The sequence below is a fragment of the Choloepus didactylus genome, chromosome 2 (assembly GCF_015220235.1).
Source record: "Choloepus didactylus isolate mChoDid1 chromosome 2, mChoDid1.pri, whole genome shotgun sequence".
Classification (NCBI taxonomy): Eukaryota; Metazoa; Chordata; class Mammalia; order Pilosa; family Megalonychidae; genus Choloepus; species Choloepus didactylus.
In genome coordinates, this window is record NC_051308.1 from 7757259 (window position 1) to 7779600 (window position 22342).

At 38.3% G+C, this 22342-nt stretch overlaps 1 protein-coding gene across 4 annotated transcripts in view; it reads right to left on the reverse strand.

Moving 5' to 3' along the window:
- TFB1M (transcription factor B1, mitochondrial) overlaps positions 1 to 22342 on the reverse strand; it is a 115555-nt gene that overhangs the window by 75168 nt on the left and 18045 nt on the right. For all 4 annotated transcript variants that reach the window (XR_005214396.1, XM_037820224.1, XM_037820246.1 and 1 more), the window contains exons 3-4: positions 11921 to 12029; positions 9193 to 9344 (exon numbers count right to left, since the gene is read on the reverse strand). Coding sequence is in view for 3 of the 4 variants with exons in the window: in XM_037820224.1 (XP_037676152.1) it covers positions 9193 to 9344; positions 11921 to 12029 (261 nt within the window). In the remaining variant the exon portion in view is untranslated. The remainder of the gene's footprint in view (positions 1 to 9192; positions 9345 to 11920; positions 12030 to 22342) is intronic.

Genomic DNA, 22342 nt, shown 5'->3' on the forward strand with positions numbered 1-22342 from the left:
AAGTTCTGACATTTGTTTTTTTAAGCTTAAGAATTCTTCTTTATGGTCATCCAGTGTCTTCTTTGTATCTTTCATCTCTTTTGCCACCTTTTCCTTCAGCTCGTTGATTTGATTTGGGAGATTTGTTTGAACACCTTCAATCAGTTGTTTCAATTCCTGTATCTCAGTTGAACTGTTGGTTTTTTCCTTTGGATGGGCATATTTTCATGTTTCCTAGTATGGCTCATTATTTTTAGCTCTCCAGGCATCTGATTTTCTTGATTAGTTTTTTCTGGAGCTCGTTTTCACTCTTTTACCAAGGGTTTTTTTTGTTGGTTGGCTTTGTTCTCTATTTGTTCTTTAGCATTCAGTTCAACTTATTCTAGATCTTCTGTTTAGTTATCAGAATTTTTCACCTCTTGTTTTTCTGGTTCTTGCCCTGCCTCTATGTAACCTTTTCATGAGAGGGTCTCCCAGCTATGATTGACCCCAATCAGATTTTCCCAGTCCAAACAGGCCCAGGTCTCAGGAGGTGGGTATTAAGTTTCCGAGAATGAGACCTTGCAAGGTGTCAGATTCTCCTAGGAAGCCTCTAGACTCCGTGCTTTTCCTATTCTGTCCAGTAGGTGGTGCCTGTCATTCCGCAACTCCCCATCAGTGTAAAGAGGTGTCAGGGGTGCGTTTAATTCTCCGTAGACCCTGTCCCTGCCAGGGGCATGGCTCAAACTGGTTTCTGTTTTCCAGCCCCTGGGCTCTGAATTCTCGCCACTTGAGCTGTACCCCGCACTCCCTTTTCTTGGGGAAGTTATGCCCTTTAGGGAATTGTCTCCCTGACCAGGTGCACTGCTTTGTTTCTCAGAGCTATCTTAGCTCTACTCTTGCCTGTTCCAGTGGCCAACTACAAATATCTTAGTCTGTCTATAGTGAGCCACTTAGAATAGTGAAAGGGAGGGAGGGAGGGAGGAAGGAAGGAAGGAAGGAAGGGAAAGAAAGGAAAGAAAGGAAAGAAAGGAAGAAAGAAAGAAAGAAAGAAAGAAAGAAAGAAAGAAAGAAAGAAAGAAAGAAAGAAAGAAACCACTTTTCAAAGCCTTTCCTCAGCCCCAAAGTTTTGTCAGCCCCAGTAAACACTATTTAAAGATATGCCCTTTAGGTTACTGTTTCTTTCACCTGAATAGTTACTCTCAGACAACTTTAATTCCACCCTTGCCCAGGGCAGTGTTGAAGCAGGAGCTCTGAAGGGCTACTGAAAAGTAAAAAGATGAAGAAATGGAGAGAAAGAAAAGAAGGAAAAAAAAAAACCCCTTTTCAGAGCAGGACCCCAGTTCCCTGGGTTTGTGAGCAAGAGCCTGAGTTGGTACCCTTTTCTATGTGCCTCTTTCTCTTGGAGCCCAGCCCTTTTCCAGTATTCTAAACACTTCCAACTCCAAAGGTCTCCACTTTTTTTTGTAGTTGTTGTTGTCAGCCCCACCTCCTCTTTGCCAGACTGATTCCTCCAGGTTCCTTTTGTGCCTGCTCTTGGTTACCTATGCTTGGAGCTTTTATCCAGCAGTCTCAGTTTGTTAATTAATTCTGCAGTTGAGCCTTAGTTGAGACCCCCTCCTTTCTCCCAGCAGATTGTTTCTTTTTCCCTCAGAGAACCAGCTCCAAGTCAGTCTGCCATGCTTGGGGGGAGAGGTGCTAGCCTCCTGGTAGGGAAACTTACAGGTCTTCTCTGCGATCTCAGCCGTTCCACCGTTCCAGATGGTATGATGTGTGACCGATCACAGAAGTCCCCAAAACCTGTGATCCAAACAGTTCCTGGCTATTTACCAGCTGCTCTAAAGGAGTAACTAAATTTCACACCTCCTCTCATTGTGTTTTCATTTGCATTTCCCTAATGGCTAATGATGTTGAGGAATTTTCCATGTGCTTTACGGCCATCTGTATATCTTCTCTGGAGAAATGTCTATTCAAGTCTTTTGCCCATTTCTTCATCGAGTTTTTGTCTTTTTGTTACAATCTGGTTATTAAGCTCTTATCTGACAGGTGATTCCCAAATATTTTCTTCCATTGTGCAAGTTCTCATTTTACTTTAATGATAAAGTCCTGTGATGTTCAAAGGTTTTTAATCTATCTATTTTACCTTCCGTTGCTTGTGCTAGGAAACTATTGCCTAACACAAGGACCTGAAGATGTTTCCCAAAATTTTCTTCTAAGCGTTGCCATGCCGGTTTGTATATATTATGCTCCCCAGAAAAAGCCATGTTCTTTGATGCAATCTTGTGTGGCAGACATATTACTGGGGATTAAGTTGGAATGTTTGGATTAGTTTGTTTCCATGGAAATGCACCCCACCCAACTCTGGGTGATAACTCTGACTGGATAATTTCCATGGAGGTGTGGCCCCATCCATTCAGCATGGGCCTTGATGAGTTTACTGGAGGACTATATAAGCTCAGATAGAAGGAGCAAACTTGCTAAAGCCAAGAGGGAGGGATACTTTGAAGAATGCACAGAAGCTGACAGAGTAGCTACAGATGAGAAACAATCTGAAGATGGCTTTTGAAAGCAGACTCTTGTGGCAGAGAAGCTAAGAGAGGACAAATGCCCCAAGAGCAACTGAGATTGATATTTTGGAGAGAAGCTGAAGCCTAGAGAGGAATGTCCCAAGAGAAAGCCATTCTGAAACCAGAACTCTGGAGCAGACGCTAGCCACATGCCTTCCCAGCTAACAGAGGTTTTCTGGACACCACTGGCCATCCTTCAGTGAAGGTACCCCATTACCTTGGACACTTTATGGCCTTAAGACTGTAACTTTGTAACCAAATAAACCCCCTTTACAAAAGCCAATCCATCTCTGGTGTTTTGCATTCCGGAAGCATTAGCAAACCAGAACAGTGGGACAATCCTTGCTCTTATATTTAGGGGTCTTTGAGCCATTTTGAGTTGAATTTTATGTGTGTGAGTAGGGCTCCACCTTCTTGTTTGCAAATGGAGGTCTAGTTTTCACTGTACCATTTGTTGAAGAGACTGTTCTTTCCCAATTGATGGGTCTTTGCCCCCTTGCCAGAATCAGTAGGGCAGACATGTGAGGGTTGATTTCTGAGCTTTCAATTAGATTCCATTGGTCTATATGTTTGTCCTTGTGTCAGTGACAAGCTGTTTTGATTATTGTGGCTTTGTAATAAGTTTTATGATTAGGAAATGTGACTCCTCCAGCTATGTTCTTCTTCAAGATGGCTGTGATTATTCAAGGCCCATTGCCTTTTCATATAAATTTAATGATCGGCTTTTCCATTTTGGCAAAGCAGGTTGTTGGAATTTTGATTTAGATTGCACTGACTCTGTGTGTCACTTTGAGTAGAACTGACATGTTAACAATATTTAGTCTTCAAATCCATGAGCACAGAATGTCCTTCCATTTATTTAGGTCTTCTTTAATTTCAGTTTTCTGAATACAAATCCTTTACATCCTAGGTTAGATTTGTCCTCAGATATTTGATATTTTTACTTGCTTTGGAAGTGGAATTTTTCTCTTGATTTCTTCTTCCAATAGTTCATTACTTACGTATAGAAACACTACTGATTTTTGCACGTTGATCCTGTACCCTGCCACATTGCTGAACTCATTTTTTAGTTCTAGGAGCTTTATTATGGATTATTCAGGATTTTCTGTATATAGGATAATGTCATCTGCAAATAGTGAAAGTTTCATTTCTTCCTTTCCAATTTGGATGCCTCTATTACTTTTTCTTGTCTAAATGCTCTGACTAGAACTTCCCACACTATTTTGAATAACTGTGGTGACAGTGGGCATCCTTATCTTGTTCCTGATATTAGAGGAAAAGCTTTCAGTCCTTCACCATTGAGTAGGTTGTAAGCTGTGGGTTTTTCATGTATGTCCTCTGTCATGTTGAAGAAGTTTCCTTCTATTCCTAGTTTTCCAAACAATTTTATCAAGAAACAGTGCAGGATTTTGTCAAATGCATTTTCTGCACCAAGATGATCATGTGGTTCCCCCATGCCCTGCCACCCATCCCCCCCACCTTCTGTTAATGCGGTGGTTTTAATTCTTCTTTGAATTAAAGTGAAGCCAGTGAAACCATCTGAACCTAGGCTTTTCCTTCAGGGGGAGATTTTGATCACTGAATTTGGAAGAATCTGAGATCTTGTATTTCTTCTAGATTCAGTGTACACTATTGGTGTTTTTCTGGGAATTTTTCCATTTCATCTAAGTTGTCTAATCATACAATTGTTCACAGTATCTTCACAGGATCCTTTTTATTTCTGTGGGATCAGAGTAATTTTTCTCCTTTCATTTCTAATTTTAATTATTAGCATCCTCTCTTTTTCTTCTAGCCAGAGGTTTGTTGATTTTATCGATATTTTCAAAGAGCCAACTTTTGGTTTTGCAAACTCTATTGTCATTTTATTGTTTATTTCAGGTATAATCTTTGTTATTTCCTTCCTATGTTTACTTTGGGTATAGTTTGCTGTTATTTTTCTAGATCATCCAGATTAATGGTTAGGTCTCTGACTTGAGCTCATCTTTTTTAATGTAAGCATTTACGGCCATAAATTTCCCTCTGAGCACTGCCTCTGCTTCATCCCATAAGTTTTGATATGTTGTGTTCTCATCTTCGTTTGTCTCAAGACATTTCCTGATTTACCTTGTGATTTCTTCTTTTTATCCATTGACTGTTTACAAGTATATCTAACTTCCATATATTTGGGGATTCTCCAGTTCTCCATGTTACTGCTTTTTAGATTCATTCCATTGTGATCAGAGAGGATACTTTGTATAACTTCGATTTTTCTAAAATTATTGAGTCTTTGCAACCAAACTGCGGTGTATTGTAGAGAATGACCCATGTACACTTGAGAAGACTGTGCATCTGCTGTTTTGGGGTACAGTGTTCTGTCTATGACTGCACATATCCAGTTCATTTATCATACTTTTCAAGTTCTCCATTTCCTTAATGATCTAGTATCTACATGTTCTATCCATTGATGAAAGTGGTGTACTGAAGTCTCCAACTACTGTTGTAGAGGTGTCTATTTCTTCCTTCAGTTTTGTCTATGTTTGCCTCGTGCATTTTGCAGCACTGTGGTTAGGTACATAAATGTTTATGATTGTTACTTCTTCTTAGTGGATAAATGCTATTACTTACATATAGTTTTCTTCTTGTTTCTTGTAACAGTTTTTGACTTAAAGTCTATTTTGTCTGATATTAGTATAGGTACCCCAGCTCTCTTTTGTTGCTATTTGCATGGAATATTTTTTTCCATCTTTTCATGTTCAATTTATTTATGTCTTTGGGTCTAAGGTAGGTCTTGTAAACAACATATAATTGGATCATGTTTTTTTAATCCATTCTGCCAATCAGTGTTTTCTGATTGGCGAGTTTAATCCATTTACATTCAGTGATATTACTGATAAGGCAGGACTTATTTTAGCCATTTTGTAATTACAAAAGATGTCTTCAATAGTTTTGGTCTCTATTTTCTTTTGGCCTTCTTTCATGTATAGCTGATCTTCTGTGAGGTAACTGAACTTTTTCTTATTTCTATTTCTGTATATACGTTAAATTTTTTTGTGGTTACCCTAGAGTTTGTACTAAATATATAACTTAATAGTTTGGAAAGACAGCAACTTAACTTCAGCAGCACAGACAGTCTCTGCTGTTATATCCATCCATTTCCCCTCTTTGGGCTGTTTCTGTCACATTTTCTCTTATTTTGTGTGTCTAATACAAGGAAATAGGATTATTTCTTATTCAATTGTATTTGAAATTATGTAGGATATGGAAAATAAGTTATATACTGACCCAGTCATATTCAGTTTTGCATTTATTTATGTAATTACCTTTACTAGGGATCTTCACTTCTTCTTACTGCTTCAAGACACTATCTCCTGTCCTTTCCTTTCAACCTAAAGAATCACTGTTATCATGTCTTGTAAGGTGGGTCTTTTGGCGATGAACTCTTTCAGTTTTGTTTATACATGAATAACTCAAATCCTCCCTTACTTTTGAAGGACAGTTTTGCCAGATAAAAGAATTTTTGGCACCTTAAATCTCTTTCAGCATCTTAAATATGCCTTCCTACCTCCATGGTTTCTGATGAGAAATCAGGAGTTAGTCTTATTGAGGATTCCTTGTATGTGACAAATCACTTTTCTCTTGCTACTTTCAGAATTCTCTCTCTATCTCTGGTGTTTAATATTATGATTAGTTGGTGTCTTACAGTGGCTCCATTAGGGTTTATCCTGTTTGTAACACACTGCACTTCCTGGACATGTATATATATGTCTTTCATAAGAGGGAATTTTTGACTATTATTTCCTGAAACATTCTTTCTGTCCCTTTCCCTTCTCTTCTCCTTCTGGGATCCCTGTAATGCGTATGTTGGTACAGTTCATGTTGTCTCACAGGTCGCTAAGGCTCTGCTTACCTTTTGAAATTTTGTTCTCTATCTGTTCCTCTGACTGTATCATTTCAATTGTCCTGTCTTCTAGCTTACTGATTCTTTCTTCTGCCTGTTCAAATTTGCTGTTGACCACCTCTAGGTTATTTTTAATCTGTATTATTGTGTTTTTCACTTTCATAAGTTGTTATTTTCCTTTTTACTTTTTGATTTTGTTGTTGTTGTTCACACATTGTCTTCTTTGTCCTTCAGCTTTATATCCATACTTAGTTTATTTCTATCCATATTTCCTTTAGCTCCCTGAATTGATTTAGGAGACTTGTTCAATGTCTTTGATCAGCTGTTCCAACATCTGTATTTCTTCTGAAGTGTAATTTGTTCCCTTGAATGAGCCATCTCTTCCTGTTTCTTTGGTATTGGCTTGTGATTTTTTGCTGATGTCTGGGCATTTCATTATCTTGATGTGCCAATTCTGGAAGTCAGTTTCTCCCACTTGCCTAAGGCTTTATTGTAGATCGGTTGTGTGTTAACAGGTCTTCTTTGATGCTTGGTCTGGGTTATACCAAACCTTTAAAGCAGCCCATGTTTAACAGTTCAGATTTTCTCAAGTCGTCTGCACCTGTCCCTTGTCCTGGGCATACAACTGCAACTTTTAAGATGACCTTATTATGGGTGACTATTTCACTTCTAGAAGATTTCCTTTCCTCGTTTCCTCCCCTGGAAATTCTGGACTGTTCTGTTTGTCTTTATTCCAATTTTCCTACCCTGAAGCTATGATTTGCTCAACTGCTTTCCCATACTCAGGTCTGCCTTTTCACTACCACTTTCAGTTCTCTGTTCACTCTGTCTTATAGCTGTTCAGTTTTCCCCTTTCTCCTGTGTAGCTTCTCTGCCTCTGGTAACTTCCATGTTAGGGTATCCTGCCCCAGGGTACCAGATGGGGTCAGTGTTCAAATCACCTGTTTTTCATTTAGGTGCACCAGCAGTTAGAGACCAGGTTGGGAGTGTGCACCACTTGCCAATAGTTCCACAGAAGGTTGCTCTTATCTATTCTTTCCCGGGGGCTGCTTTGCATGTGCTTGCCAATAGCTAGGGCCCTGCCTTGGACCTGTGTGGTCTTAGGTCCACATACCTGAATGTGCAGCTCTAAGTTGCTACTGTCAATGGTTCTGTAGCCAGTGTCTGCATTGGGAGGTGCCCGGGCTGGAATGCTGCTGCTGAGTGATTCAAACTGTGCGAGACCAAGTGTGCGGGAGGGGTCTGGACTGGCAGGTCTGAGTCACAGATCTCCTACCTTCTCTTTTGGTGTTTTTGTTTCTTCTTTCTTCCATTAAGCTTTTGTGGAGTCTTTCTTCAGTCTCCATTGTCCTCAAGAGTTCCAAGAGAATGGGAAGTGCTCTTTTAGTCATCTCTAAGGGAAATGTTCCTGGGGATGTTTTACACTGCCATCTTGATGATGTCACCCTGTACGTGTACATGTTAACATTTGATAAGGCAAGTCTTCTCTCATTAATCTCTTTCAAAATCTCTTATCCATTCTTGCAAGTCCATTCCTCAAGATGATCCTTGGAACTTCACTACATCAAGATCAATTCTTTGAGGATTATAATTAGAGCTGTATTAGATATATAAAATTATTTAGAAAAAACTCAACATCTTTACAAAGATCATTTTTCCTTCCACGGATATAAATATTTATCTTGATTTAGCTCAGTAATCTCTCGAGACTCCCAGCAATATTTTACAATTATTTTTATACAGTTCCCTCTTTTTTTTGGCAGATTTTCAAAATAAACACTTATATACCTTCAAATAACATTTTTTTACTTCCCTTTCCAATAATACCTCTTATTTGCTTCACCTCCTGATGTATTTTTCTATTTATTATTTATTATTATTAATTTATTTTAGTAAGTATTCAATCTGAAACTCTCCCCAACTTGTGTAAATATTCTTTCACTATACGCAAACATGTTAGGTATTTTATCATATTCACCTCTCCAACCTGTTCCAGTCTGAAATGAATGCTTTTCCTGAGGATTCCCTTAGATTCTCTCCTAAAATGGGCACTCTGCTTCCTGGATTTCATGTCATCTTTCTCTTTGGTGTCTCTAATCAGATCAATGTGTACATATACTTGAGAGAGGTATTGATAGTGATCACTGAAGGATGGTCTTTTCATTTATCGGGTGTCATATGTTAAAAAAAATAAAATTGGCTTCTACCTCAACCATGGAAAAAAATCAGTCCCAAGTGGAGTACAGATGTGAGTGTAAAAGGTAAAACAATAAAGCTTCTAGAAGAGAACATACAAAAATATCTTTATGATCTCAAGATATAAAGGCATTTCTTCAACAAGACACAAAAAGCACTAACCATAAATTTAAAACTAAGAATGTCTACTCTTCTTAAAGACACTGTAAAAAGACTAAAATAACGACAGAGTGGAAAAAGAAACTTTTAACACATTTAACTAATAAAGGAACAGTATGAAGAAGATGTAAGAACTCCAAATCAATGAGAAAAGCAACTCAACAGAAAAATGGACAAAACGCAATCATCTATAAGGCTAACAAACATATAAGGCTAACAAACACAAAAGGCTAACAAACATGCTCAATTTCATTAAAAATAAGCCAAAGGTAAAATAAAACCATCATGACATACCGTTATCCCTAGATTCATAGGAATGAACAAGTCTGTCAATAGCAAGTATTGGCAAGAATATGGTCTGTGACAGAAATGCAGTATTATTTTGTTTTGGAATTTGATAATGTGACAAAATAGCCAGAAAAAGTTAGAACTCACCTCTGCCACTTCCTTTTGAAAAGTCAAAGTCATCTGGGTTCTGCCATAAGCAAAAGGTCCATTTCTACAAGAAACATTTTCAAGCCACTTGAAAATCAGTGGAGTTGATACACTAAACGGAAGATTTCCAATAATATGCACATCTGGAGGATCTGTTTGGCAGGAGGAAGAAACAAATTGGGGTGATTTCTTCAATATAATCTGAATACAATTCTAGTTAAGACTAAAATCAAGCTGGATATTCATAGCATCAAAAATACATGAAAAGATATGGTAGAGTATTTTTCAGTCCATTTATTCTTCCAAAGAAACATTTTCTCACAATCAGCTTTAAATTAACAAGGAAAAAAATTCTACCTGTGCTGGTTTGAAGCTGTTATGTACCCCAGAAAAGACCATGTTCTCTCTTTTTTTTAATTAAATTCAGTTTTATTGAGATACATTCACATACCATACAATCATCCATGGTGTACAATCAGCTGTTCACAGTACCATCATATAGTTAAGCATTCATCACCCCAATCTATTTTTAAATATTTTCCTTACACCAAAAAGAATCAGAATAAGAGTAAAAAAAAAAAAAAAAAGGTAAAAAAAAGAACACCCAAATCATCCCCCCCATCCCACCCTATTTTTCATTTAGTTTTTGTCCCCATTTTCTACTCATCCATCCATACACTGGATAAAGGGAGTGCGATCCACAAGGTTTCCACAATCACACCGTCACCCCTTGTAAGCTACACTGTTATACAATCGTCTTCAAGAGTCAAGGCTACTGGGTTGGAGTTTGTTAATTTCAGGTATTTACTTCTAGCTATTCCAATACATTAAAACCTAAAAAGCGTTATCTATATAGTGCATAAGAATGTCCACCAGAGTGACCTCTTGACTCCATTTGAAATCTCTCAGCCACTGAAGATACATTTCATTTCGCATCCCGCTTTTGATCAAGCAGATGTTTTCAATCCCACAATGCTGGGTCCAGACTCAACCTCAGGAGTCATATCCTGCGTTACCAGGGAGATTTACACCCCTGGGAGCCAGGTCCCACGTAGGGGGGAGGTCAATGATATCATCTGTCAAGTTGGCTTAGCTAGGGAGAGAGGGCCACATCTGAGCAACAAAGAGGCACTCGGGGAGACTCTTAGGCACAATTATAAGCAGGTTTAAAGGCCATGTTATTTTAATCCATTCCTATGGGTGCAGACCTGTTATGGATGGGAACTTTTTGTTCGGTTACTTCAACTGAGATGTGACCCAGCCCATTCAAAGTTGGTCTTAGTCCTTTTACCGGAGTCCTTTATGAGAGGATATAAGACAGAAAAAGGCCAGAGAGAGCTTAGAGAGAAAATCCCAGAGAAGCAAGCAAGGACTCACAGTAGGTGAAAGAGCCACTGAAACCAGAATCTGAAAGCAATGAAACCCAGGAAAGGGCCAGCAGATGCCAGCCATGTGCCTTCCCATGTGACAGAGGTGTCTCAGATGCAAGCAGCTTTTCTTCAGGGAAGGTATTCTCCTACTGATACCTTAATTTGGACATTTTCATGGCCTAAGAATTATAACTTGTAAGCTATTAAATTCCCATTTTAAAAGCCAGTCCATTTCTGGTATATTGCATTTTGGCAGCTTTAGCAAACCGAAATACAACCTAACTAGTGTTCAGCCTGTCAGTGAAAGTCCTCAGATTTCTGGCATAGGAATATATGCAAAAGAGTTGGCTTGAGGTAAAAAATAATTTGCTTTGGATGAAGAGGTTAAAGTGTGTGTGTGTGTGTGCTCGGCGGGGAACCCAGATAAAGTGGTCAAGAGTGCCACATGCTCAGGAAGGGGATACAGGCTTGACGTAAAGATGGAATGTCAGCATGATATAGGCAGCAAATGCAGCCAAAACAATGGAGCAATTAGAGGCCAATCTGCAACATGAGAAGATAGGGTGACGAAAAAGGAAATTCTCAGAAACATGTAAGAGATGAGTGGAAAAATAACCCCAGCAAAGAAGAGTTAGAAAAAGTTCACAATGCAATAGGAATATAGGAGGTCCTGGTATTAGGAAAGACAAGAGCAGAGAGGTCTTCAAGAAGATAACAGGGTCAAATAGATGGTGGAGAACTTGAGTCAGGGAAAGTTTGAAACACAAAATTAGAAGGTCACTGCTGACTCCAGCTCAGACACCAGAATGTGGTTTTGGGGAGAGAGAAATGGCAAGTTAGAAGTGGAGAGGTGAGGGACATGGTGGGACATGAACATGCATCAAAGTCACTTCTCCATTTGTTGCGAGCATTTTATAGTCAAGAAACAGACTTTATTTTTCTATGTATTCCAAAGAGCTGGCACATAGCATGTACTCAATAAACACTATCCGGGAATGAAGAGAACCTTGATTGGGCAATGAGTGTGAAGACAACAAAAAATGAAAACTAATGCTTGGGGGTGGCATGACTTACTCAAACACTTTTATCACCACTTGGAATATTAACACTTCACAGTTTATCCCATCACTTACATGGTACCAAGAAATGAGTTAATTTGCACAGAACCCAAAACTTTTGGAAAGCGGAGAAAAATAAATTAACGTTAAGGAAAATTAACTAGATTTAATATTTTTGAAGGAAGGCAGAAAGAAATTGCAATGGCACATTTCCTATTCAATTCTGTTCAGTTAGTTTTTAATATAAAATTTACTCAAAAAAATTATAAAGGAAATAAAAAAAAACAAAAAGGCTCTTACCATCCTCCCACTGTCTTTTAAGACTTTCTGGAAAAGCCTTTTCTATCTTGTATGTCAACACATCTCCATGGACAATTCTCAATTTTCCAGGTGCTGCTTCAGAAAGCATCTAGTTTACAAAAAGGTCAATTAAATGAGCTCATACACTTTGGAGAATAAGAAGCTAACATTTTCACTTCAAACCTGCACATCATTAAATCAATCTGAAAAGCCAGAGACTAAGAGTGATCATTAATGAGCTAATATTAATCACATCCACTCTAACAGACAATTGTTTTTTTTTTTTAAACGTTTGAATGAGTAAAAAACAGAATACAACAGCAGCTTATAATTACACAAATAATATAGCAATATAACCTTGACACTAAAAATGACCTGTATTTCTGCATAGATATGGCATATATCAACTCCTATTTATGAGATAAATAAGATACTAAGGATGTTCTAATGAAATACTGAGACTTAACTAGGGGTGAACCATGTGAAAAATGAGCTTAATTCCTACTAAAATTGTATAGCCTAAATAGATAGAAAGGATTCTACACATTACCAAAATCTTTGACTTAATTTAAACCAAGCCATCAACGCCAAGCCACACCTGATCCTTTGAGACACTCCCCTGTTCAAAGCATCTCTAATATTAATATTTCATGATGTACAACTGCAATCAACCTAATGCATTGTCCTGCATGCTCTAATAGTAGCTGCCACCCCAATGATTTCTGCCTTCTAACCATCTGCTTTCTGCCTCTACAGTCTCTCAGCACAAAAAAGAAAAAGGAAAGAAAGAGATCAATTTCCTTTATAATCCTTATCTTCTTCACATTATCCATCTTAGCACCATACTTTAGAACTAAAATGTTGGCACCTAAGCAAGGGCCTTTCCTCTAAGCCATCTATAAATCCATAACGTAAGTGCCCTGCACCCAACACAAAACAATTCTTCAAGTCTTTGGCAAATGCGCGCACACACACACAACACAGATAAAGTCCCTAAGCATATGAAGTTTAAAATGCAGTACTGGAAAGGGACAAGTATAATTAATAAGAATGAACATCATTGCTAACATGGTTTACAAGGAAAGAGGTGACCCTCTCCTGCATTAACCCTCAAGGAGCTTAGAGAACTTTGGCTTCAATTCAGTCCTCAAGACTTTAGAACTCACACAAGAGCTAACAGGCTCAGAGAGAACTTTTGCCTGGGAACCCCTTGATCCCATTTCTCTAGCTTGATTAAAACTGATTTTCGTCTCCTAACACTCTTCCCTTGCCTAACTCAGGCGAGTGACAGGAAAGACGAAAGCAGCATCATGGAAGCCCCAGAGGAGACACTGGACCAAGGCTTGTTGATTACTCTGGCCTGGCCTTTGTGTCAACTGCCATATCTTGCCACAAGCTTCTTTATAACACACTATATTGCAATTATTTATATATGACTTACTCTCCCCTGTAACAACACATGCTCCTTAGCAGCACCTGTTCTTATCTACATTTATATTCCCTGCAGGTATTAATAGCACCCAGCACATAGTACATGTGAAATATGTATATATATAAAATCAGTGAATGACCAGATGGCATTCAACTTTCTGTGAAGGCTGGCAACTTCCTTTCCTAACCCCAAGATTGGGCTCCCCAAATCCTGACTCCCACATGGAGTCACGAAACATGAAAAATTTTATTTTGTTCCTAAATTAGACAATCATACATGTACTATTTCAGAAATACACAGCTTAAAAACCTATACTGGTAAGAGGCTAAATACTTTAAGTCTGGGAACCATCTAGTTTGATATGTTAAGCCAAGGCAGTCTAGCAAAAATGACTGCTTACCTCTGACATTAATATGTTTATGGATTATTTTAAATTATCATGATTTGCTAAAACTTAATCTGATGAGTTCTAGACAACAGATCTCAGGAAACATAATGACCTCAATATTCTAAAAATAAAAGAGAAATAGCTCTTTATGGGGCAGACTTTAATTGTATAAAGTCTGTGTATTTAATGATAGCATTATTGTCAATGAATTTTTTCTATATAATTAGCCTTCATATAATTAAAATAAATCAGTACACCAAAAGCAAATTAGTATGCCAAAAAGAGTCAGAACTAAAAACTTATTTCACACTGTCAATATTTAGAAAGTAATTAAGTAATCAATAATTAAAACTAAACAACAAAACAAAACAATGTAAAATCCACCTATTGGCATTAATTTATATGCTCTGATAACCACATGTGAAACATTACTTTTTCCTACATCAACAGATTCAACTACATACCAGAAAACTGATACAATACAAATTTATCTTCATTTTCCCAGGTTTAAAGTTGCATTTCTAATAAATATTTTTTTGGATTCCACTTCATGCTTAAATCTCAGTCAATAATCAAATCTTTTGTTTCTTTTAAAATGTCTACCTCTTCCTGAACAACTCTGTAGCTTGATCTTCCTTTTTCCAAACTCCCTATTGCAGAAGGAATGAATACTGGTCTTCAGAGCTTCATGTGAAACACTTGAAGCAATTACGAAAAAAATAAGTGCTATACAAACTGAATTGATATTATGATTACAGAAAATAGCTGTTCAAACACCTAAAATGATATTTCAGGAAAAATATACAAAGATTTTCTAGTCAACCAGTAGTAAAGACGTTTTCATCAACATAACGTGATGTTGATGTGAAGTATAATTTGGGGAGTAGCAAGGGGTGGGAAAGATCCCTGAGAGTTCTTTAAGAGAAACACTGGGAGAACGATAAGAGGATGCATGGATGGATTGATGGACAGATAGAATGATGCAGCAAATGCGGCAAATGTTCAAAGTTGGTGGATCTGGTTATTCGGGTAGGGCATATGTTGGCATTTTCTGTATGGGTTTTGTATTATTTCTGCAACTGTCCCATAAGTTTGAAATTATTTTAAAATAAGTTAAAACAGAACAACACTGGTACATTACACTTCAAAAGCCTGGAGGTGTTATTACATAATGTACTCAAAGGCACACCACACCATGAATGCAGGCACCTGATTACAGGCAAGTGAGTATTTTCCCAAATACTCTTAAATTGTTCTATCGTTTTAATTTTAGTTTTCTATCTTCTATTCTTCCAAAAAGAGATGTAAGTCAGCTTAGAGTAAATGCATTCATAAATAAGGCTGTAAAAGAAGAGAAAACCAAACCATGAAGAAAGAAACATATATGTGGATCATGAATGCTAAAAATCCTAGTGATTATCAGCACTCATGATTTATATAATGAATTGTATAATTCTTACTATCTATCAAAATTATACCAAATCTTCAAAAGAGAAATGTTTCATATTTTTTTTCTTTTATTGAGTTTTATAATAAGTACACGGAACAATATAATGGACAATGCCTTTAATAAAAGGTTAGAAAACAAAAGATTGAAGAAACAATCTTCATTTGGCCATTTAAAAAAAAAAAATCTATCCTCTACCAAACCAAAATCTAGGTGAAAGCTTTTCTACAGTGGGCCAAGTAACTGTGGCTCACCTAAGTTTGTGATCTCATTCGACGAGGAAAGAATTTATGCAATATTGGACCTTCAGCAAAATTATAAATTCCTTAGGACAAAGAACTACGTCGAATAGCCGTTTTGTATATGTGATGCCACCACTTCCTTATGGTGATGGGGTCATAGCAGGCAACATTATATTGGGGGCTAAGGTCTAATTCCATATCCCAGTGTTACCTTCTTTCTGACTTGCCACACAGTAGGAATCCAAACATTGCTGAAATAAATATCTGTAAACAGATGGGCAAAACTGTTAAGCAAACCGATAATGAAAGGATCTAGAATACGGAATGAGAAGTGAAAAAAATAAAATGGTTATTCTTATATAGAATACATTGAAAAGACAAATGCATTATTCAAAAGGATTTAAGGTAATGTTACAATAAATTTTTAAATTGAGACAATTACAGCATGATTTCAAATAATCAGCTTGCTTGCTTCTTAAACAGAATCACAATATGTATAGTACAAAATTATTTACATGGCCTCATCAAAAATTAGATATCAGATTTTGTAAACTTTCTATTCATCCAATGTTTACTTCTTTAAGTGTCACCATTTCCTAAAGGAACACTGAATCCAGTCTCACCCTTTGCCTGATGACTCAGGTAGCTGAGGACTGTAGAGTAATGGTCTCCGTGGTTATGAGATATGCTTTGTCCCTTACTACTGTGTTTTCGTCCAGTATTTATATTAGATTTTTTTAGCCTTTCTGCCTCTGAAAAAAAAACTATTACTTCTTGCTCTTATCAGTGGGTCTGCTTCTAGCATTGATCTTTGTACTTCTAATTTGTAGTGGACTAGGAAACCACTTGGGCTGTAAGTCAAATTTTGCTTATTTGTTGCCTTTATTTATGTTTTGATTAGCTATGAATATATCAAATAAGTTACTTATGTAACATATGCGGTCATATCACAACAAAGTTAGGTCATCTTCTTTTTTAAAAAAACTTTGCCAGAGAAGAAAGAATGCAAACATTTCATTATCTTCAATTAAGAGCAGATCCTTCTACCAGGATGACCAAACCACTTTACATTTCCCTTTGTAAGATGAGGGCAAGTAAAATAACTATAATAGCAACCATTTGTTGGGTACCAACAATATTATATGCCAGGCTCTTTACACTCATGTCTATCTATCCCTACAGTAACCACAAAAGATAACCATTATTCCAATGCTACAGATGACAAAGCTGGGGCTAAAAAAAGGTTAAAGAGTAAGTGGCATGTCTGAGATTTGAACACCAGCCTATTTGATTCTTACTTCCAGGAACTTTCCGCTACACCTGTAAAGTACAAATAATGCCTGGGCTTATCTATTATAAAACATGTAACCAGAGGCAAAACTAACAATAGTCAAGGACTTGCTTTCTGTCTTCAGAGTTCTAAGAAATAAGCACAGAACTTAATGGCTAAGGAAAATCCTAGAGATTCCAATTCTGACCAAGATGGAATAAAAGGGACTAGATACACTCCCCTGCCTTAAACAAATGAAAATAGATTAAACAGGGAGAGACAAAAGCAAGATGGTGGTTTGAGAAGCTCCAGGGTTCCATCCACCCACAGCAACATTGAAAAATCAACAGAAATTGGCAGAACCAACTTTCGCAGAGCTCTGAAAAAAAAAACAGTTAAAGGCTTGTAATTAAGCAGGTAACTGATGAATCAGGAAAAAGTAAACTTAAAAATGGCAGAAAAACCTCGTGGTGCCTTTGCCGGCCCTTGTCCCACCCCTCCCTGGCCTGGTGCCATGCCAGCCCATACTCTCAGCATGGGTCCCTGGTCTGCAGCTTCAGACGCAGCAGAGAAAATCTTTTGCATACATTGGGGTGTATTTGCCAATGTATTTGCCAGGCAGACTAATTTGCCAGGTGGACTAATCCAGGAAGCTCGTTTTTGGCTGGCAGGGTCACTTATACACCACAAGAAAACAATCAAACCACAGCTGCCTGGGACAAAGAATTACTGGTTGAGACAGACAGTAGTATCCTCCCTCCATCAACTGCTTCATGGCATTCAGAGATTTCAGTAGCTACTTATGTCAAGGGACAGTCTTTGCATAGTTTGGAAAAATCACTAAATAAACAACAACTATAGCCATCAATAATATGAAGTGGGGGGAGGGGTGGGCAGCAAACTCTGGGGAAGGGGGAGAATCAGTTCCCAGAATTAACAATAAAATATTCAAACATTCAGATTTTAAAACAACTCACAAGGCATACTAAGAAACAGGAAAAGATGGCTCATGCAAAGAAACAACATTCAGGAGTCTAACTCCTGGCCAAAATCCTGTGTGATTTTTCAGGCACAACATAAGCAATTACAAAAGTTCAGACTGGCAGGCACTGTGGGGGAAGGTGGCCTCCCAACACAGAATTGGTGCCCAGCCAGTGGATGACAGTCTCTGAGGGAAGTTGCAGCCAGGGACTCAGGCACCCCTAGCCAGTCATGCTCTTACCCATTTCTGCCATCTTCAGGCACCTCAGCTAAGACCTCCTTTATAGGGGGAGGAGGAGACCTTAAAGACATTTTCTCTACTCTCACTCAGTACTTGCCCACTCCTAGCCCTCAGGACCATAAAGCTGCAGAAGCCTTTTGTTTGGGGCTCCTTTGGAAATGAGATAGACCCACACATCAGTTCTGATCTCTGTGATGCTCACCTGGTGATGCTGGTCCATGAGGAAAAGAGAATAGGGGAGAGCTGGCATTCTTTCTCTGGGTTAATTTATTGCTTTTACCACAGCAATAAGTGATTAAAAGCTTTACTGTTATTATCACTTTGGCTTGATCGCTGTTTTGATCAACTACCTTTGACACGTGGCAGCTCAGCTCAGAACCACTCAGCGTTTGACAAAAATAAAGCAACAGAACCATTAATGAAGAAGACCACACACCAGGCACACAAGACAAGACTTTTATAAACAGCTGTCTTAAATACTCTCAAAGAGCCACAGGGAAAAATGGACAAAGAACTAAAGAGAATCAGAAAAAAAGACACAGAAACAAATGAGAAGTTCAATTAGATACAGAAATTATAAAAAGGAACCAAACAGAAATACTAGACCTGAAAGTACAGTTACTGAAATAAGAAATTCACTAGAGGGGCTCAATGGAAGATTGGAACTGGAAGAAGGTAGACTCATTGAACCTGTAGATAAGCCAATTGAAATTATACAGTCTGAGGAACACGAAGGAAAAAGAATGAAGACAAGTGAACAGAGTTTGAGAGAACCGTGGGAACTCATCAAGCATACCAATATGTGCATTATGAGAGTTGCAGAGGGAGAAGAAAGAGCAAAATGTGCAGAAAGAACATTTGAAGAAATCATGACTGAAAATTTGCCAAATTTATTGAAAGACATGCATATACACATCCAAGAAGCGCAACAAAATCCAAACAAAATAAACTCAAAGAAAGCCACACTGAGACGCTTTATAATCAAAGTATGAAATGCCAAAGAGAGAGAATCCCGAAAGCAGCCAGAGAGAAGCAACATGACTTCTCATGTACAAAGGAGCCTCAAGAAATTTAAGGGCCGATTTCTCATCAGAAACCATGGAGGTGAGAGTGCAATGTAATGACATATAAAAAAGAGTTGAAGGAAAAAAGTTATCAATAAAGAATTGAATATTCAGCAAAATTGTTCTTCAAAATTGAGGAAGAGATTAAGACTTTCCCAGATGAACAAAAGTTGAAAAGAGGAGGATCTAAGATGGTGGCAAAGAGAGGAGTGGAAGCTAGTTAGTTCCCCTGGAACAATTAATAAACAACCAGGAACAACTAGCAAATAATCTGGAATAACTGTGAGGGGAAAAATGTGACCGTCCACTCATCATACACCAACCTGAATTGGGAAGAATGCCCAAGATTGCAGCATAAAATCCGTAAGTAAAAACTGCAGATTCAAGCCAGGAGCCCCCTCCCCCCACAGCCTGAGCTGCAAAGCCTCATGGTGCTAAAGAGAAGCTCTCTCCCAGTAAGCAAATATAGCTCAGCTGAGCTCCAACTGGGGTTTTAGTTAACAAGCATAGACTGCTCGCTATAAGCTATGAATCCCCAACAAACAGACAGAGGCTTTGGGTGATGACTGACCTTGGAGAGCCAGAGGGTGGCCATGGATTGGCCCTGAAGGGGGCTTTCTGTCCCTGTTTTGGCTCAGTGGAGAAAGCCTCAGCTATTTTCAGTTCCCAGCACTATGACCCAGAAAAGGCTGGAGATAGCACAGGCAGAGTCTATTCAAAAGCTAATGACCTCTCCCTAGGGGGTTATCTTCCCTAAGAGGAAAGGGGTGGGGCCCAGCTCTATTACCCGCCTTCCATTCAGAAAAGACCCCAGAGCCTGGGGGAAAACAGCCATGGGCCACACCTCCTTACATAAGTCTGGAGTTACAGGCTGACAGGCACCACCTGCTGGGCAGAAAAGCACAGTGAACTGAGACATCACAGGGTGTACCAATTTTCCAAGACACACCTTCAGGGAAACCGGATACTGAATATTTCTTCCTTCTTGGACCTGAGCCCTTTCTGGTCTGGGAAAACCTGATTGGGGTAACCAAGGAAACCATGTCTAGACAACAGAAAACTACAACCTACACTAAGAAAAACGAAGTTATGGTCCAGTCAAATGAACAAACTTACACTTCAACTCAGATAAAGGAATTGAAACAACTAATAATAACTCAATTCAAAAAGTTTAGGGAAGATACAGTGAAAGAGATGGACCATATAATGAAAACAATGGGTGTACGTAAGGCAGAAATTGAAAGTTCAAAAAACCAACTGGCAGAATCTATGGAAACGAAAGGCACAACACAAGAGATGAAAGAAACAATGGAAACATACAACAGCAGATCTCAAGAGGCAGAAGAAAACACTTAGGAACTGTAGAACACGGCACCTGAAAGCCTACACACGAAAGAACAGACAGAGAAACGAATGGAAAAATACGAGCAACGTCTCTGGGAACTTAAGGACAAAACAGAAAGCAAAAATGTATGTGTCATTGGTGTCCTAGAAGGAGAAGAGAAGGAAAAAGGGGCAGAAGCAATAATAGAGGAAATAATCAATGAAAATTTCCCATCTCTGATGAAAGACATAAAATTACGGATCCAAGAAGCACAGCGTACCCCAAACAGAATAGATATGAATAGGCCTACACCAAGACACTTAATAATCAGGTTATCAAACGTCAAAGATAGAAGAGAGAATCTGAAAACAGCAAGAGAAAAGCAAGCCATCATGTACAAAGGAAGCTTGATAAGACTATGTGAGGATTTCTCAAAAGAAACCATGGAGGCAAGAAGGAAGTGGGGTGATATATTTAAAATTCTGAAAGAGAAAAACCACCAAGAATCCTATACCCAGCAAAACTGTCCTTCAAATAGGAAGAAGAGCTTAAAATATTCTCTGACAAACAGACAATGACAGAGTTTGTGAACAAGATATTTGCTCTACAGGAAACACTAAAGGAAGCATTGCAGACAGAAAGGAAAAGACAGGAGTGAGAGGTTTGGAGCACAATTTTGGGTGATGGTACCACAATAATGTGGGTACACTGAACAAAGATGACTGTGAGTATGGCTGAAAGAGGAAGGTTAGGGGCATGTGGGACACCAGAAGAAAAGAGGGAAGGTGAAGACTGGTACTGTGTATCTTAGTGAAACCTAGAGTGGTCAACGATTGTGATAAAATGTACAATTATGTTTCTACATGAGGCAAAACGAATGTCAACCTTGCAAGGTGCTGAAAAGGGTGTGGTGTTGGGGAAAAAAATACAATCAATGCAAACTAGAGTGTATAGTTAACAGAACCACTGTATTATGCTTCCTTTAATGTAACAAAGGCAATATACCAAAGCTGAGTGCCTATAAAGGGGATATAAGGGAGAGGCATGAGATTCTTGGTATTAGTGATGTTGTCCGACTCTTTTATTGTAGGGTGGGGCCCAGTCTGGGAGGGAGGAGGGGTGGAGCCATGCAGGCCCAGTCTTGGTCTCTATGGATTGAGAGTGAGGGCAGGGGCTTTTCTTTTGTTGCTTTTTAGCTGTCATTTTTTTCTTTCTTTTTCTTTTGTCTCTCTACCTTTTTTGACTTTTCCTCTTTCTTTGTGGAAGAAATGGAAATGTTCTTATATAGATAGTGGTGGTGGTGGTGGTGACTACATAATTACGTGATTATACAGGGAACTATCAATTGTTTACTTAAGATACTGACGGAATGTATGGTGTGTGAACAAAACCGTCTTAAAAAAAAAGGTGGATGCATGAAGCTTGAGGCCATTATATTGAGTGAAATAAGTCAGACACAAAAGGACGAATATTGTATGATCTCATGAGAACTAATTCTAATATGTAAACTCATAGACATGAAATACAGGTTACCAGGATATAGAATGAGGCTAAGAATGGGGAGCGGTTGCTTAACACGTGCAGAATGTTCAACTAGGGTGAACTCAAACGTTTGGAAATGGACAGAGATGACAGTAGCACGTCATTGTGAGAATAACTAACAGTGCTGAATGGTGCGTGAATGTGGCGGAAAGGGGAAGCTCAGAGTCACGTATGTTACCAGAAGGAAAGCTGGAAGTTAAAACATGGGAGTGTGTAACACAGTGAATCTTGTGGTGGACAATGTCTGTAATTAACGTACAAATATTAGAAATTTCTTTCATGAACTACAACAAATGTATGACACTATAACTAGAAGTTAATAATAGAGGGGTATATAGGGGAAAATATACCTATTGCAAACTATGTACTACGGTTAGTAATATTTTAACATTCTTTCATCAACTAACAAATGTACTATACCAATACTATCAGTCAATAATGGAGGCAGCAGTTAGGGGTATGGGAGTATTTGAGGGTTTTTTTTATTTTTA